This window comes from Magnusiomyces paraingens (genome assembly GCF_902498895.1).
Source record: "Magnusiomyces paraingens strain CBS 517.90 genome assembly, contig: contig2, whole genome shotgun sequence".
Lineage (NCBI taxonomy): Eukaryota > Fungi > Ascomycota > Dipodascomycetes > Dipodascales > Dipodascaceae > Magnusiomyces > Magnusiomyces paraingens.
Window position 1 is genome coordinate 1,717,425 of NW_022474068.1, and position 16,944 is coordinate 1,734,368.

The 16,944-nt window shown below is 36.7% G+C and overlaps 9 protein-coding genes across 9 annotated transcripts; 5 read left to right on the forward strand and 4 right to left on the reverse strand.

Annotated features, from left to right (window-relative positions):
* Window positions 1–187: 187 nt before the first annotated feature.
* Window positions 188–1,213, forward strand: SAPINGB_P002277 (uncharacterized protein; the record flags this gene model as incomplete). The annotated part of the gene is made up of 1 exon (XM_031996996.1): window positions 188–1,213. One exon carries the CDS (start codon window positions 188–190, stop codon window positions 1,211–1,213), a length of 1,026 nt encoding a protein of 341 aa, XP_031852887.1.
* A 1,806-nt stretch (window positions 1,214–3,019) lies between these two features.
* SAPINGB_P002278 (uncharacterized protein) lies at window positions 3,020–3,907 on the forward strand (the record flags this gene model as incomplete). Its single annotated transcript, XM_031996997.1, has 1 exon — window positions 3,020–3,907. The coding sequence occupies one exon, from the start codon at window positions 3,020–3,022 to the stop codon at window positions 3,905–3,907; it is 888 nt and encodes a 295-aa protein (XP_031852888.1).
* A 305-nt stretch (window positions 3,908–4,212) lies between these two features.
* SAPINGB_P002279 (uncharacterized protein) lies at window positions 4,213–4,973 on the reverse strand (the record flags this gene model as incomplete). Its single annotated transcript, XM_031996998.1, has 3 exons — window positions 4,213–4,552; window positions 4,737–4,759; window positions 4,836–4,973. 3 exons carry the CDS (start codon window positions 4,971–4,973, stop codon window positions 4,213–4,215), a joined length of 501 nt encoding a protein of 166 aa, XP_031852889.1.
* Window positions 4,974–5,801: 828 nt separating this feature from the next.
* On the forward strand, window positions 5,802–7,065 carry SAPINGB_P002280 (uncharacterized protein; the record flags this gene model as incomplete). Its single annotated transcript, XM_031996999.1, has 3 exons — window positions 5,802–6,122; window positions 6,236–6,763; window positions 6,820–7,065. 3 exons carry the CDS (start codon window positions 5,802–5,804, stop codon window positions 7,063–7,065), a joined length of 1,095 nt encoding a protein of 364 aa, XP_031852890.1.
* A 199-nt stretch (window positions 7,066–7,264) lies between these two features.
* Window positions 7,265–8,455, forward strand: SAPINGB_P002281 (uncharacterized protein; the record flags this gene model as incomplete). Its single annotated transcript, XM_031997000.1, has 1 exon — window positions 7,265–8,455. One exon carries the CDS (start codon window positions 7,265–7,267, stop codon window positions 8,453–8,455), a length of 1,191 nt encoding a protein of 396 aa, XP_031852891.1.
* A 183-nt stretch (window positions 8,456–8,638) lies between these two features.
* Window positions 8,639–10,519, reverse strand: SAPINGB_P002282 (uncharacterized protein; the record flags this gene model as incomplete). The annotated part of the gene is made up of 1 exon (XM_031997001.1): window positions 8,639–10,519. The coding sequence occupies one exon, from the start codon at window positions 10,517–10,519 to the stop codon at window positions 8,639–8,641; it is 1,881 nt and encodes a 626-aa protein (XP_031852892.1).
* A 2,385-nt stretch (window positions 10,520–12,904) lies between these two features.
* Window positions 12,905–14,062, forward strand: SAPINGB_P002283 (uncharacterized protein; the record flags this gene model as incomplete). The annotated part of the gene is made up of 1 exon (XM_031997002.1): window positions 12,905–14,062. One exon carries the CDS (start codon window positions 12,905–12,907, stop codon window positions 14,060–14,062), a length of 1,158 nt encoding a protein of 385 aa, XP_031852893.1.
* A 113-nt stretch (window positions 14,063–14,175) lies between these two features.
* Window positions 14,176–15,676, reverse strand: SAPINGB_P002284 (uncharacterized protein; the record flags this gene model as incomplete). Its single annotated transcript, XM_031997003.1, has 4 exons — window positions 14,176–15,431; window positions 15,497–15,506; window positions 15,582–15,626; window positions 15,674–15,676. 4 exons carry the CDS (start codon window positions 15,674–15,676, stop codon window positions 14,176–14,178), a joined length of 1,314 nt encoding a protein of 437 aa, XP_031852894.1.
* A 216-nt stretch (window positions 15,677–15,892) lies between these two features.
* On the reverse strand, window positions 15,893–16,874 carry SAPINGB_P002285 (uncharacterized protein; the record flags this gene model as incomplete). The annotated part of the gene is made up of 5 exons (XM_031997004.1): window positions 15,893–16,136; window positions 16,230–16,382; window positions 16,448–16,535; window positions 16,624–16,630; window positions 16,698–16,874. The coding sequence occupies 5 exons, from the start codon at window positions 16,872–16,874 to the stop codon at window positions 15,893–15,895; spliced, it is 669 nt and encodes a 222-aa protein (XP_031852895.1).
* Window positions 16,875–16,944: the final 70 nt, after the last annotated feature.

The window sequence follows — 16,944 nt, forward strand, 5'->3', positions numbered from 1 at the left end:
CTTTGTATCTTTTTATGTGCCCATATTTAGAAATATAAAAAATAAAAGACTCTATGCCAAGACTTTGTGATATATATATATATAAAAACCTGAAATGTCTTTACTAATTTTTCTTTTTTTCTTTTTTTCTTTTTCATCTTTTTTTTTTTATCTTCATATAATAACAGATTTCAATAACTAAATAAAAATGATTTTTAACGCTCTCTCTCTTTGCATTATTGCCATCGCAACTACAGTATCTGCACAACATGGACCTGTCTCTTGCGATTCCACATGCTACTGGGCCGGGTATCTCTGGTATCATAATAACGGGTTTGACATTTTGACAAGTTCCGGAAGCGTGAATGAGACAATTAAACACAGTGTTTGCACAACTACATTCACCAATCAAGCCATTTCTTGTGGTAACAGTTCATACTGCGACATTTCAGCCCGTGAGAGCTCTTCATACTTAAAGCAGACTGCAGATGTGTGCGGGTTCAATTTTGACACAAGCGACTTTGGCGACAGCACCGGATTTTGGATAGAAGATGATTACTGCGCCAGTGCTTGTGGATACATTGAAAATCTGTATACAAACTGTACTACCACAGAAGGAAAGATTTTAAATGAGTGTTTGTGTCTGTCATCCACGAACTGGGCCAGTTTGTGTGGATCGGAAGTGTGCAGTTCTGCTCGTCAAAACTACTTGACAGGTATTGAGGCAGCCTATGATTACTGCAATTGGACTTTGGAAGCAGATGCAGTTGTTTCATCGGGGTCTTCAGTTGCAACTTCTGCAGTTTCTTCTACAAGCATAATCGCAACCTCTTCCCAGGTCGTTACTAGCTCTTTAGCTTCTTCTGAAATTACAAGTTCATTGGCCTCTTCTCTCGAATCTTCAAGCATATTAGCTTCTTCTTCTTCTTCAGAAATCCCAAGTACGCAGGAGACTAATTCTGTGGAATTTATAAGCTCAGCGGAAACTTCTTCTACAAAGCCTTCTACTACTACAGCAACTTTGTCTGCTACAACCACATCTGTTGAGTCTAAAGAATCCTCGACAAGTTCAGTCTCCACACAACGACCAACAAACGGCACATCAGTGACTACTGCTGTCCCAACTACCTCACAAACCACAAGCGTTGTTAGCTCAAATGAAGCATCGGTGGCTTTGGTCAAATCCACACCTGCTCTTATTTTGGGGCTAGCTTTGGGATTACTGATGGCTTAGGTTGTAAATTTTATAAATAGTTAGAATGAAAAAAGTGTATTTTCTTAAAAAAAATAAAAATAAAAATAAGGTGAATCATGTGAAAAACTAGATTTTTTCATGGAAAATCAGGGACAAAAAAAAAGAAACCCTAAATGGATATTTAAAATATCAAAGTCTTATTTTTATGCTTAGAAAAAAAAAGAATATTCTTTTTAGGATAAAGATTATACCAAACTTACCCATAAACTCAAACCATTTTTTTATCGTCCACTTTACTTTAACAAGGAAACAATTTATGAAAGATATGAAATAAATCTTTACTCAAGATCTCACAGATACTTCCAACTTTTCATATAGACTTGAAAGTAGACTTGAAAGTAAAGGGGCAAAGAAAGCGAAGTAGGTTAGTTTTGTTTTAGTGATGGCTGTTGGGTTGATGCTTAAAAAGTAGTTAAAAGTGTAACGGTTTTTTTTTTCTTTTAATAGAAAAAAAAAAAAGAGAGATAGATAAATAGATAGAAAAACGCAGGTTGTTATTGTGATTTTGACTTTATTTTATTTTTAAAAATAATTATCAATAAAGTAATTTCTTTTTTTCAGAAGAGTTCTAGGCCATTCAGGTGTGATTGAGAATCATTTTCTAGAATATCTTCCTGTATTTAACTTGAACTTTGAAAGAAAAAGTCATCATGAAAGATCAAGAAAAAAAAAAGTATACAGGTATTAATTAGATGCTGAGTGTTTAAAAATGGCAATTGGTTTAGCGCACAAATTATTCCCAGGAAGGGTGTAAAAACATGGAGGAAGAAGGTTTTAAGAATACATGTACACATTTTTTTTTTATTTTAAATTATTTCATTGAGCATTCGCTAGATATCTCTTCAAATTCCAATAAAAAGTAGCTTTGAATGAATGTTTTGTTTGGAAGATGATGACTATGCCAATATTATTATCATTACTTTTCGATATCTAACGCCTACAATAATCATCACTCTTGTCTGACGTCATATTTACATCAAAGACCATCCATTTAATATTGAAAGCTCAGTGAGCAAAGGATCCCCAATTAAATGTAAAGGTAGGTAGGTAGGTATATTTAGGATTATAACCAAGAGCATAAATAGACATTGAGAAGGATGATAAGTTGTAAATTGTTTTTTATTTTTTTTTTAGAAATGAACAAAAAGATTAAGTGATTACGAAAGTTTAAAGAAGGGAGTGAAATGGTTGAAAATGAGAAAGTTTAAGTGTGGGGTTCCAGTTGTGCGTACGATGAAAGCATCAAAAAGAGTTTTGAGAAGAAAAAAAAAAAACCTACTCCGATTTTACGAGATAAACGGGATTTGAAAAAAAAAATTATCCTTAAGAAGTAATGTTTCTTTTTTGTTTATCCATCTTGTTCAGTTATTTGATCGTATTATTTTTAAATTGTATAAAAAAAAAATAAAAGGTTTATCAGATGGAAATAAAAAAAAACATAAAATAAAATAAAACTTTCTTTGATATAAACGGGCAGGCGATCGCCTGAATTACTCAAACGGGAAACCGGGATTTTTCTGTAGACATTTTTAAAAAAAAATTAAAAAAGTAATTTTTTTTTTTTTTTTTTTTGCTTTTATTTTCTTTTCAAATTTTATTTAGATCTTTAATATTTTTTTTTATATATATAATATATAATATATAAATACTTCCATCTCGCTAATATCTCTTTTTTTTTTTTTTTATAAAACAACTTTTTTGTTTTACTGTTTTTTTCTTTTCTTCTTTATTTATTTATTATTTAATTCTTTTTTAAATAGGACTTTCAACAACAACATCATCAATATGGTTCACAACGCTTTTTCTCCGCATTCCCCAGTAAAGTTATTTGCCACACTAGTCATTGTTGTCGCAACAAGTCTTGTACACGCATCTTCTTCATCTGATTTAACAACGGCTGCTGGCGGTCTTGCATTTGGTCAACAAGTATTTGTTCTGGGTCCACAAACTCAGTCATCATCATCACCATCACAAGTTTCAGATTATAGCCATCATCATTCTAATGTAGAATCCACTCAACAAGGTGCCCTTTTCACAACACCATCATTGACTAAAGAATTCTCTACAAGTTATACAAATACACCTGGTACAATTTTAGCAAACAATAAGATAATAATAATACAAGGCACCGGTTTAAACGATTTAATTTCAGAACCTGGGTCTTTGACTCTGTCAAATACAATCCAACTAGATTTGACAACGCCCGGAAACATTGACTACGGAGCACCACCGCCTGAAATATTAACTTTTGGTCAAACCACAACAACAGACCTTTCGGCAAGTTTGCAAAACGACAACGGACAGAAGGCAAGTCTAGCGGCGACAGCAGTGGCAGTGGCAGCAGCAGCAGCAGCAGCAGCAGCAGAGGCAGAGGCAGCGACGGTAGCGCAGGGTCCGGGGACTGGTGAGAGCAGCTCTAGCCGCACCTTGGTTGAATTTTCTTCTTCTTTTTCTTCTGCTTCTTCTTGGTTGTCAAACCCTTCCTCGTCGTCATTTTCGTCTTTACAATCATTGTCAAATGTAGAACTAACACCGGCCACAGGTCTAAGGTCCGTGGCCCCTGCCACGGCTCCAGCTTTGGAGTCTGGAGGAGCAGGGACCAAGCGGTTTAGTGGGCTTAAGACTACGGGATTAGTAGTTCTTGGAGGAGCCTTGATGGGGATTCTTATTTAAGTATACTTTTAACGACGTGACGATTATTTATTTTTCAAAAAAAATAAAATTTGAAAATAAAATTGAAAATAAAAAATAAAAACCCGCATCTGGGTTATAAACAAACTGCCCAATTGGTTTTTTCTTTTAACTTGTTTAGCATTTATTCTCTCTCATTTCTCTCTCTCATTAAGGTGACATTTATGTATAGGTTAAAAAAAAAATAGTGACATGAATAGGAAGTGTGTGTGGGTTTGTGTGTAATAGGAATTTTTTTTTTTTTTTGCTTGTTAAAATAATTCCCCTCTCATACGCCATTAGTCTATTTATTTGACGTAGTAGGCAAGAGACTCAAGAACCTCGAGCTGGATCTTGGCCTCAGTAGAGACAGCCTCGTCAGAAGAGTTGACGTTCTTCTGGGCCTCAGCAGTGAGGGACTTGACAGCCTCGGAGGAGAAGTCTTCAGGAGCAAAAGCCTCAACGACGTTGACGGCAATCTTGGAGCCCTCAGAGACGGTGGCAAAACCGCCAGAGACAAAGTACTGAGTGGACTTGCCACCAGACTCAATGATCTCGACGAGACCGGGTCTGAGTTGCTGAATGGTGGGAACGTGGTCGGCGAGGATACCCAAGTCACCAGCGGTGGAGGGAATGTTGACTTGGACACTTTATGTAAGCAGAAGGTGTTAGTATTAAAAAAAAACTGAAAAATCAACGATGATTGGTTGGAATTGGAGAGTCAATTGGAATTCAATTGGCGGTAAACATTGAGGAGTTTTAAAAAAAAAAATAGTCGTAGCATAAGAAGATATAAACTAAAAAAAAAAAAATTTTAACAGGAAATACATACACGTCAGTGTTCTCGTAGATGGTCTTAAGGAAAAGCAAGATGTTAGTTATAAGTTGATTGAGAATTTGTTAGAAAATGATTATATTTTTTTTGACATACCTCATGGGGGAGAGCCAAAGAGAGACGAAGCTTGTCGGCAGGAACAGCTTCAGCAAAACCACGTCTGGCGACAAACATGGAAGGGCGGGCCATGGCGGGAAGGGCCTTGCGGGCGACGGAGCGGGCCAAGTACATCATTTTGTTGTTAGAGGGTAGAAATGGAGGAGGGGGGGAGATGGTGATGGAGGATGGGAGGTGGAAATTTGGTGGGAAAAAAAAAAAAAAAAAAAAAAAAAAGAGAGAGGAGGGAAGGTTAGTGGTTGGCTGGTGGTGGTTGTGGTTGTGTGTGTGAGTGTGTGAGGGTTAGGTGGTTGTTACGAGGGAAAATATGTGTGGTGGGCCATTTTGTGTGTGTTGTGTGTTTTGTGTGTGTACACAGTAAGACCACTAAGAAAAAATTTACGACGGCAGATTGTTGTTGGCTGTTTGGCTGGCTGGCTATTTGGCTGGATGGGCTATTAAAGAAGGAGGAGACAACTTTTGGAACCAACACATACAAGCACTAATAATTACATACTTATCATACTTACATATAAACATTTAAATATATGGTAAGGCCGTGCTAGAAGGATTAATTAAAAATAAAACAAAAAAAAAAAAAAATACTGTAGGCATAAAGCAGGAAACGACGGTGATTGGCTTAAAAGTAGAAGGGCTGAAGTTAGGTGGTACGGCGCTTGATTGGCTGTACTAATGTGGTGTTACAAAAAATATCTATAATGTAATATAAAATATAAAAAGTTATATGTCATATGGCATATGTAATATGTTATAGATTATATTAAGTAAGTGCAAAGTTTTATATCATGTGACTTAAATTAATATTATCATTTTTTTTTAAACCTCCAAAAAAAAAAACTATCACATCACCAAAATAAAAAACAAAAAGGCAAAAAGATAGGTTTGGTCTTAATCCCTTACCAATCAGTCAACTAGCAAGCCACCACCACCACCACCACTACCACCATGGTCAAGCGTCGCAAGCTCGAAAGAGTGCCTATCCAAGGTCAGAAACAAGGCTTGCAACAACAGCAACAGCAACAGCAGCAGCAGCAACAACAACAAAAACAACAACAAATTCAAAATCAAAATCAAAATCAAAATCAAAATCAAAATCAAAATCAAAATCAAAATCAAAATCAAAATCAAAATCAAAATCAAAATCAAAATCAAAATCAAAATCAAAATCAAAATCAACAACAAACAGCTACCAAATCGCCATCCCTTAACCAACAGCAGCAACATGTCGGAGGAATTAACGGTCAGAAACTTCGTGAATCGTTCAATGTAAGTCAGTTTTTTTTTCTTTTTTTTTATTACTAGTAGTACTAGAATTATTATTATCATCTATCCACATCTATTCTAATTGGTTTCATTTCTGTCTTACTAACATACCTAAGATGTCTATGGTTCTTGCAGGTGCCATTCTTATGAAACTCACCAGTACGCACCAGGCAAAGGCCTCCCAAAGTGCACCCTACCACGTGCTGCCAGTAGCCATGCAAACCTTCTCAGGTCCGCTCCTGGCATCGGACGATGTTGCGCTGATCCAAGGCCCAGCAGCCACGGGGATATACCCCGCGCAGCCTGTAGTTTTACCTAACCCACCGCTACCGTCTAAGCGCGCACTGGATCATGAAATGATTAAGTTTGCACAAACCTTGGACCAGCTTAATATGGAGGCGCGTGTAGCCAAATGGCACCTGGAACGACAACGCGATACGTTGCTGAAAAGAAGACAACATGAGGCAGCTCTCAAAAAACAACAGCAGCAGCAGCAACAACAGCAACAGCAACAGCAGATTGCAATGTCACCAGCACAGACAGGAAGCCCGCTTGTGGCAAGTCCCTTGGTGGTCAGTCCCGTGGTGGCAGGCTCTATGGTAGCAACCCCTGTAGTGGCAAGCCCCGCGCCGGCCGTGGGGTCTGTATGTAACAACAACAACAGCAACAACAACAACAACAACAACAAAAACAACGGCAGCAGCAGCAACAACAACAACAGCAGCAGCAGCAACAACAACAGCAGCAGCAGCAGCAGCAGCAGCAGCAGCAGCAACAGCAACAACGACGACAGCAGCAGCAGCAACAGCAACAGCAACAGCAACAGCAACAGCAACAGCAACAGCAACAGCAACAGCAACAGCAACAGCAACAGCAACAGCAACAGCAACAGCAACAGCAACAGCAACAGCAACAGCAACAGCAACAGCAACAGCAACAGCAATAGCAACAGCAACAGCAACAGCAACAGCAACAGCAACAGCAACAGCAACAGTAGTAGCAGTAGTAGCAACAACAACACCACCACCACCAATACAGCAGGACTGTCTGGTGCACCGACGCCGGCTGCACCGACTCCAACAGCTGCAACTACAACGGTGGCCACACCGGGACTTAGTACAACCACGAGTCCGGCGGTGCTTGGCATGGGGACACCTGGCGATACTCATGTGAGCAGTCTTGGAGGCTCGCATCAATCGGGGAACCCTGTGCAGGTCGGAGTGCCTGGCGCGGTAGGGTCTCCTGTGAATGTGGGAGGTTCTGCTGGTAATGCAGCTATCCAATTTGGGCAGCAACAACAACAGCAGCAGCAGCAAGTGGTAGGAACACCGGGAAACATATCCGGGACATTTAATGTGAACCAGCAACAGCAACAAAGAGGATCTGTAGCAGTAGGCTCTTCATCATCATCGGTGAGTGCTACGCAGGGAGGCTCTTCCACAAGTCAATTTACAACTGGTGTTGTTAGTCCTGGACAAGTTCGAATCACTGCTCAAGTTTCACAATTGCAGAGTTCTCCAGCACCAACAGCAACTGCTACAGTTACTGCTACGACTCCAGCTACAGCTACAGCTACAGCTACGCCAGTGACAACAGCAGCTACATTGGTGGTAGGTCAGGATCCAGTCTTGAGCGTGGGCCCGGAACCTATTATGAACTTGGGGCCAGACCCAGCCATGGATAATGGTTCAGGCGTTGGCGTTGGTGTTGGCGTTGGTGCGGGTGTGGGCGTTGGTGTAAACGCGGGTGTAAGCGCGGGTGTAAGCACGGGTGTAAGCGCGGGTGTAAGCGCGGGTGCAAACCCGACTATGGGTGATGTGGGTACAGATACAGGTCCGGACGCTGAGGATTTGGATAGTTTGTTTGATGATCCTACGGCTCCACCGCCAGCCCCCATTGCGACAGAACCACCGGCGGGCCCTCTCGGCAGCCGGTCGCAGGCCCAGGCCCAGGCCCAGGCCCAGGCCCAACAACAACAACAACAACAACAGATGGTGGCAGCTGCGGGAGGACTTAACACTAGTGGAATTACTACTACTACTACTACTACTACTACAGGAGGACTTAACACGAGTGGAATTAATACTACAAGAACAGGGTCTGGTGAAGAACTAGTAGTTCTGGATGGAATGAATGGGATGAATGGAATTAATGGAATGAATGGGATTAATGGAATGAATGGATTGGATGGAATGAATGGATTGGGACTTGGTGGGATTGGGGATGTTGGTGGAGGAAATGGAGCCGGAGGGAATGGAGGTGGTGCTTCTGGATCCAATGTTACGTTTGATTCTGTAGACATTGATAAGTGGTTTTCAGATAGCATGTTTTCATAAAAAAAAAAAAAAAAAATTTTAAAAAAAAATTTTTTTTTTCTTTTAATTTAATTCATTTTATTTCATTATTTATTTTTTTATTTTTTTTTTTATATATTTAAATATAAATTTTATATAAAAGTACAAAATACTAAAAGTACAATAAAAAAAAAAAAAAAAAAAGGGAACAACAACAAATCTACTTTACTCCTTACAGGAAGAAGCCTCGCAAACGGTGGGGTCCAAACGAATAACCATGCACGTCACATTATCTGAAGAGTATGCTTCAATGGCGTGACGGACCAAAGTACGAGCAGCTTCCTTTGGGTCCATAATATCACGGGCCAAGTCTACAGCCTGTTGGTCTGTACATACATCCCAAAGCCCGTCGCATGCCACAATGATAAATTCATCTGTAGGGCCCAGTACAGTTCTAGTAGTATAGGGGCTTCCAGAAACCAATGATTTCATATAACGGTCACCAAGAGCACGAGTGACTGCCAGCATTCCATTAACACGGTTAGCAATCATGAGGCCGCCTGCGGCCGTGATACGAGCAGCCTCTACTGCATCGGAACCCTTATGGTCATACGAAAGACGAAACGCACGGCCGCCTCGGCATAGTACAATCCGCGAATCACCGACATTGGCAGTGTAGAGAACACGATTGCGGGAGCTTGGAGATACCGAATGGTTAAAAGATTTGCGTGAAATTACAGACTTATTTGTGGCCACCTTGGAGAGGGGCAGCGAGGTGGCAGTTGCTGCAGTAGCTGCTGTAGCTGTAGTGGCTGTAGTGGCTGTAAGGGGAGTTAGTTGGTCGGGGGTATTTGAGTCGGAAGGATTTTCGGGAGATTGCAAGGGGGTAAGTTCCGATGGTTGTTGATCCGGGATTGTTTGTTCCGGGATTGTTTGTTCCGGTGGTGGTAAATTAGAGTGAGTTTTGGTTTCTTCTTTAGTTTCTTCTTTAGTTTCTGAGAGGTTTGTGTTGGTAGAGTCGTCAGTAATATTTTCTTCAGGGTTTTCTGTAATTTCTGTAATTTCTGTAATTTCTGCAATTTCAGGAGTTTCTGAAGTTTCTGAAGTTTCTGTAGCTTCTTCAGGTTTATCTGGAGTTTCCCAGCGAATAACAGCCATGGCGACTGTAGTTCCTGTAGATGCTGGGACGACTTTTTCCATGCGAGAGTCAGCTTCTAAAAAGGCGGCATTAAATGCTCTTGGGATAGATTGGTGTGGGGGGATATTTGGGTACTGATTTTCTTTAACAGCTAAATGGGATACTAGTGATGAATTTGAAGAAGAAGATTTTGAAGAAGAAGAAGAAAGAGATGCAATGGAGATTGAAGTAGATCTTGGACGAGAAGAGTTTGAAGCAGTAGGAGAAGGGCCTGTTTTAAAGATGGAGGAAGGTGGTTTTAGAGTATTTGGAGATTCTGATTTTTTAAACCATTTTGATTTAGAAGAAGAAGGTTTTTCCTGAGAAGCAGGAGATTTAGAAGGTTTTGATGATGGTTGTTGTTGTTGTTGTTGTTGTTGTGGTGGTGGTGGTGGTGGTGGTGAAGTCAAAAGTTGTTGTGGGTATGGAAGGTATCCTTCATTACGAAGAATCCATAGACGAATAAGATTATGGATATGTTCAGAGCACCATTTAGAAGCTTGAGAGCCAGCATGGCCATCAAAAACTGCAAAGTAACCAGCATCAGGAACGTCACAAAAGTTATAAATGTAAACGTGGGTATCTTCCATAGATTGGCGGTACTTTAAGTTATAATCTTCAGCTACTGCTACTTTAAATGAGCAATCATGGATAGGTTGTTGTTGTTGTTGTTGTTGTTGTTGTGGAGAAGTTGTTTGTAAAGTAGTTGTAGAAGAAGATGATGATGATGATGATGATGGTGATGAAGAAGAAGATGACTGTTCTTTTGTGGTATTTGATTTTACTGGTTGAGATGAAGATGATTGTTTTTGTAAAGATTGTTGTTGAGGTTTTACTAATTTTCTTTTAAAAGATTTAAAGAAAGATGATGATGATGATGAAGATTGAGAAGAAGAAGAAGGATTTGATGATTCTTGTACTGAAGCCATTGTTGCGATGTTAAAATAAAATGAAATATATAATAAAAAATGTATATATAAGAAAAAAAAAAATAGATTTTAAATGGAGAAAGAATTTTTTTTTTTATTATATAAAAAAAAAAAAAAAAAAAAAAAAAAGGGCGGATTATCTGTAGGTTTTATATAAACACATATATATATATATATATATTTAAATATACATACACACACAAAAAGTCTACTACTACTACTACTACTGTTATTGTTAAATATAATAACTCAAAGATATATTTGTTGTTGTTAATAAACTAATCATTTGTCGTCATCATTTATCTACAAAAAAAAAAAAGAAAAAAATTTCTTTAAAATCTCCGGATTTCTAATCGTAAATTGTTTATTTTTCTATCGGTTTTTTTAAATATTTACATTTATATATTTATATATATATTTGGTTTTCGGCTCTTTTTTTTTTTTATTATTTTTTATGTATTTATATATAAAAAATAATAAAAAAAAATAAAAATTCCTAAAGTTCCGTTTATGTATATATAAAATTTATTTTGTTTTTTTTTTTTTGTATTTAAATATAAAATAAAAAAAATTTTTCTTCTTCTTCTTCTTCTTTAAATTATTTAATAAGTAACTTACTTGTTTTGGTTTTCCTTGTTGGTTACAACACCCACACAAATAAATTAAATTAAATTAAATTAAATTAAATTAAATTAAAATAAAATAAAAAAAATTCGATTCCATTCACCCACTAAAACATTTCTTTCTTTCTTTCTTTCTTTCTTTCCTTCCTTTCCTCCATCCATCCATCCATCAAGCCAACTTAAATTTAATTAAAATAAATTAAAATAAATTAAAATAAAAAAAAAATACAAAAATTGAATATATTATTATCTATTATTATCTATATACTTATTTAAAAAAAAATATATATATATATATATTTTTTAATTGTATGTTTTAAAAGTAAAATAATAAAAACGAAAGCCGTTGAAAATAAAAATCCCAAATCTACTATTATTTAATACTATTTAATACTATTTAATACTATTTAATATTATTTAATATTATTTAATATTATTTAATATTATTTAATATTATTCTAAAATATTTCACTTTTTCTTTACTTTAATTTTTGTTTATTTTTTTTTTATGTCCCGTTTCTTTCTTTGTTTCTTTATTTCTCTCTCACTCTTTTTAAAATCTTTTTCGGGTCATCCGGGTCCCTTCGGGTTTCTCCATATATATATATATATATATATATAATAAATTTATTTTGTCTATATTGTATTGTAAATTGTAATAATAATAATAATAATTGTTTCTCTCAGTCATTCCTTTTTCAAAAATTTCTCCTTCTCCCCCCGCGGGTGACCACCTAAATTTATTTCACTACAACCACCACCCCTCCCCCCTTTATATAATTAAAAGGCGGGGTGTTAAAATATATATGTGTATGTTAAGTGTAAATGTTTTCATAATATTCATAATATTCATAAATGTAAAACCTTTTTTTCCCCCTATATTCTCAATTTTGTTTGTTTATATATTTTTTTTAAAAAAAAAAAAAATTTATATTTTTCATCCCCCCCACTACCACCACCACTTGTATAACCATTGCCCGGCATTTCAACGGTCTTTTTTTTTTTTTTTTTGTTAATTCGGACTTGTCCAAAACTCACACCGATTAAAAGTTTTTTTATGTTAAATGTTTTTGATTCATTTACTTGATTAATTAATTAATTTATTAATTGATTCAAATTTTGTCATCGTCTTACGCGCCTAAAAAAAATACTTGACAACCTGATTTTTTTTTTTTTTTTTTTTTTTTTTTACATTTTACCCCCACACACATACACACAAATATAAACTCTTACTAACTAACTAACTAACTAACAAATTATAACTAAATTTATAACTATAACTGAATAACTAACTTAGATTACCCCAGGTTTTTTTTTTTTAATTTATATATAAAAAAAAAAAAAAAACACTCATAACAACACAATGAATGAGGGGGTCTTTTTTTATTATTATTATTATTATTATTATTATTATTATTATTATTATTATAAATGCCATTCTAAAAGACTATAAAAAGACCTGATGATTCCTCGCTTTTTTTATTTATTTATTTTTATTTATTTATATATTTATATATTTATTTATTCATAAATATTCAATCTCTACATTCTTTCTCTTTTTTCTATAAATCTAATTAACATTTTATAATTCATAATATCTACAATTAAACAATCTACAATCTAAAATTCATAATCTACAATTCACAATTCACAATTCACAATTCACAATTCACAATTCACAATTCACAATTCACAATTCACAATTCACAATTCACAATTCACAATTCACAATTCACAATTCACAATTTACAATTCACAAAAAATGCTCTCAATCGCTCGTAAAAGACCCCTAATTGTTGCATCATCATCCTCTCGTCTATTTAAACATTCCTCTCGTCCATTATCTTCCTCTTCTTCATCTTCCTCTTCTTCATCTTCCTCTTCTTCATCTTACACTCTACGTTATGGTTTTATTGGATTAGGAAGAATGGGTCTCCCCATGGCTAAAAACCTTCGCAATAAACTTCCTAACCCAGATTCCCCACTTCATATTTTTGATGTTTCTCAATCTCCTATTAATGATCTTATTGCCTCTGCTCCTAATATTCATAGTCATGATTCTGTTTCAAAAGTTGCTAGAAATTCAGATGTTATTATAACAATGCTTCCTGCTCCACAACATGTTAAATCAGTTTATGCAGAAATTGCAAAAGAATTGGCTAAAAATAAATTAGACCCTCCAAGACAAAAAGTATTTATTGATTCTTCTACAATTGATGTCACTACAAGTATTCAAACAAACTCATTACTTAAATCCCTTCCAACTACTTCATCAACAGGTCATTATTTCTTTGATGCTCCTGTATCTGGTGGTGTTGTTGGTGCTACAAATGCTACCCTTACTTTTATGATTGGTGGTCTTCCTCCTCTTCAACAACAAGAAAAACATGAAAACCAACAACAACAATCAACAACAACAACAACAATAGATGATCCATTGACCCAAATTTATTCTTCTATTGTTAAACCAACTCTTTCAACAATGGGTAAAACTCTTGTCCCATGTGGTGGTCCTGGTCTAGGTCTTGCTGCTAAACTTGCAAATAATTACCTTTTAGCCCTTACCAATATTGCAACTGCTGAAAGTTTCCAACTAGCAAGAGCCCTTGGTTTAGACCTTAATCTTTACTCTCAAATAGTAGCTACTGCTACAGGTAGATCATGGTCTTCAGATGTAAATAACCCAGTCCCTGGAATTCTCCCTAATTCTCCTGCTTCAAGAGATTATACAAATGGCTTTGGACTTACCCTAATGAAAAAGGATCTAGGTCTTGCCCTCCAAGCAGCACGTGACACTAACCTCCCCCTCCTTCTCGGCGATGATGCCTTGCGTGTCTACTCTCAAGTTGAACAAGACCCTTACTGTGCATCCCGCGACATGTCTGTCATTTACAAGTATATCCAAGATCATCAAAAGTAATCTTTTATTTTATATATATATATATATATATATATATATATATATATATATATATATATATAATGTATCAAGTCAATTATAATTAATTATATAATAAATAAATAATCAACTTCTTACAAGTACAACCCCTCAAGATTCTCTTCAATCTTATTCTTAAGAACCCGCTCCCGAGCACTCCGGAAATCTTCCATCGTCACCTTCATTCGGCGCTCTCTTAATGCAAGCAACCCAGCCTCTGTGCAAATGGCCTTAATGTCAGCACCACTCAAGTCATCTTTAGCTGAAACAAGTTCCTCCAAATCCACATCCTGTGCAAGACTCATCTTCGATGTATGAATCTGTAAAATCTTACGCTTTGTAGCAGGATCAGGATTCTCAAACAAAATCTTACGGTCAATTCTACCAGGACGAATTAACGCAGGATCTAAAGATTCAATCTTATTAGTAGCCATAATCACCTTCACATCACCTCGGTCGTCAAACCCGTCCAGCTGGTTCAACAATTCCAACATTGTTCGTTGAATCTCCCTTTCACCACCAGATGTCGACTCATAACGCTTTGTGCCAATCGCATCAATCTCATCAATAAATACAATCGATGGCGCATGCTCCGCTGCAATCTGGAAAATCTGTCGTGTCAGTCGTGGACCATCACCCAAATACTTTTGAATCAACTCAGACCCAACAATTCGCAAAAACGTCGCAGAAGTTTGGTTCGCCACCGCCTTCGCCAAAAGCGTCTTACCAGTACCAGGTGCACCATACAAAATCACACCCTTAGGAGGCTTGATACCCATCTCCTCATACAACTCCGGGTGTGTCAACGGCAGCTCCACAGATTCCTTAATCTCTTGAATCTGTGACTCCAACCCACCAATATCCGCATATGACTCTGTCGGTGCCTTATCCAGCTTCATTACTGAAACCATAGGGTCCGTATCATCCTGCAAAACTCCCACAATTGACACAGACTTGTGGTGTAGCAGCACGCTTGTTCCAGGTTCAAGCAAGTCCTTGTCCACAAACGACCGGATAGACACGTAATACTCAGGACCTGAAGATGTCGAAACAATCGCATGGTCATCATCAATAATCTCCTCCAAAGTGCCAACAGACATGGGTGATCCTCGCATCTCATCCACCTTACCCCGCTCCTCTGCAATCTTGTCGTCTGTGGGCTTGAGGCGCTCTTGGTTTTGTACAAATTCTTCTTCCAAAAGCAAATGGTCCTTAATACGTTCCATCTTCAAAAGTTTAAGCTTGCTGCGAGTTGTTGGGTAAACCGCAGGCAGCTTGGCCGCAGAATCAGGGCCTTTCTTCTTCTTCTTGCGGTGAGTCCTTGTCGACACAGGAGGCTCATACTTGGGCTCTAAAAAGAGGGAGGAGAAGTTAGAAAAGGTTTACTGTTAGTTGTTGTTGTTGCAAGTAACTTACTCTCGTCCTTCTATAAAATTATGTTAGTAAAAGAAAAAATAAATAATAATCAATAATCAATAATCAATAATTAAATTAAACTTACCTTTTTCTTGTTTTGTTTATCTCCAGGGTTCGATGGTCCTTGTCCCTATTTTATATTAGAATTGACCATTACTCTCAAGGTCTCTATCATACCATTGTTAATGTCAAGTTTTTTTTTTTTTGTTTTAGTAAGTTGTGTAGAGGGAAAAAGGTGGTGGTGGTGGTTACATTTTTGTATTTTTTTTTATTTTTTATTAATTTTTTGTTATGTTCAATTATTTGCCACTAAAGTCACGTGTTTAAACTCATCTATTCTAACTCCTCCTCCTATTCCTTTTCATATTCCTTTTCATATTCCTCCTCTACTCTAATTTATTCAGCAAGCAGCTTCTCCAAAATCCGATTCTCGTCCTGCTCGCTAGACCACTTTTTGATTCCAAGCCATCGCAACACATCCACAACTTGTTCCTTCGTAAACCCCATATCCGTAAACTTTGCCACAAGCTGTGGATCAATCCCATATAAGTTCTCTAGCTGTACCGGTGCCGCACTACTTCCCTGGCTTCCAGGTGCAACAGGCGTTCCAGCCGGCTGGGCATAATGTTGAGTCCAGTATCTTAAATTTGTTAGTATAATTCTTTTTTTTTTTTTAAAAAAAAATAATTAAATTTAAAAAAAAAAAAAAGGGAAGATAGCTAGTCATACTCACCTAGCAGTCTCTGCAAATCCTTTGTAATCCTTGCGGTAATGGTTCGCAACTTCGGCGTCTTGTGGGTCGTTTGGTTCTGGCGATTGAAGCAGTGATTGAAGCGAAATTAAACATGATCGAAGCGTTAAAATAGGCGTCCACGTGTCCTTCAAACTGTTTTCATTAAAATCTGCTAATAATACTTTTTTTTTTAAAAAAAATCTTTCTGTTTTACTTACATATCAAGACAAATGGCACCTGTTTGAGATGATACATTAGGATGATACACCTTGGTATCAAACTTCATCTTGGGTGGTTTAAACGGGTCTTTTTTTTAATTTGTTAATTTTTTGTTAATTTTTTTTTTTTTACAATTAACTTGGAATTGTTATCATTGAAAATCTTCTATACTCACATTCAGGCTATTATCACGTTAAAAAAAAAAAAAAAAAATTATTCAAAATTATTTAAAAATTATTAAAAACTTACTGGCAAGTTAATATCAACCTGGAAAACTCCTCCTTCATATGGTGTTCCAGGAGGACCTCGAAATGTTCCCTTGAGATGCGACATGTTGGCTTCATCGATTATTTCAAGCGTCACACCTGAAGATGCATCGGCCTTGATACTTTCAAATTCTTTAAAGATCCGACGTTCGCGCGACATGGTGTTGTTGTGTAATGTTTAAAAAGAAATAAAGTTGGTAGTTGTGCAACATTAAATTAATGAAAAAAAA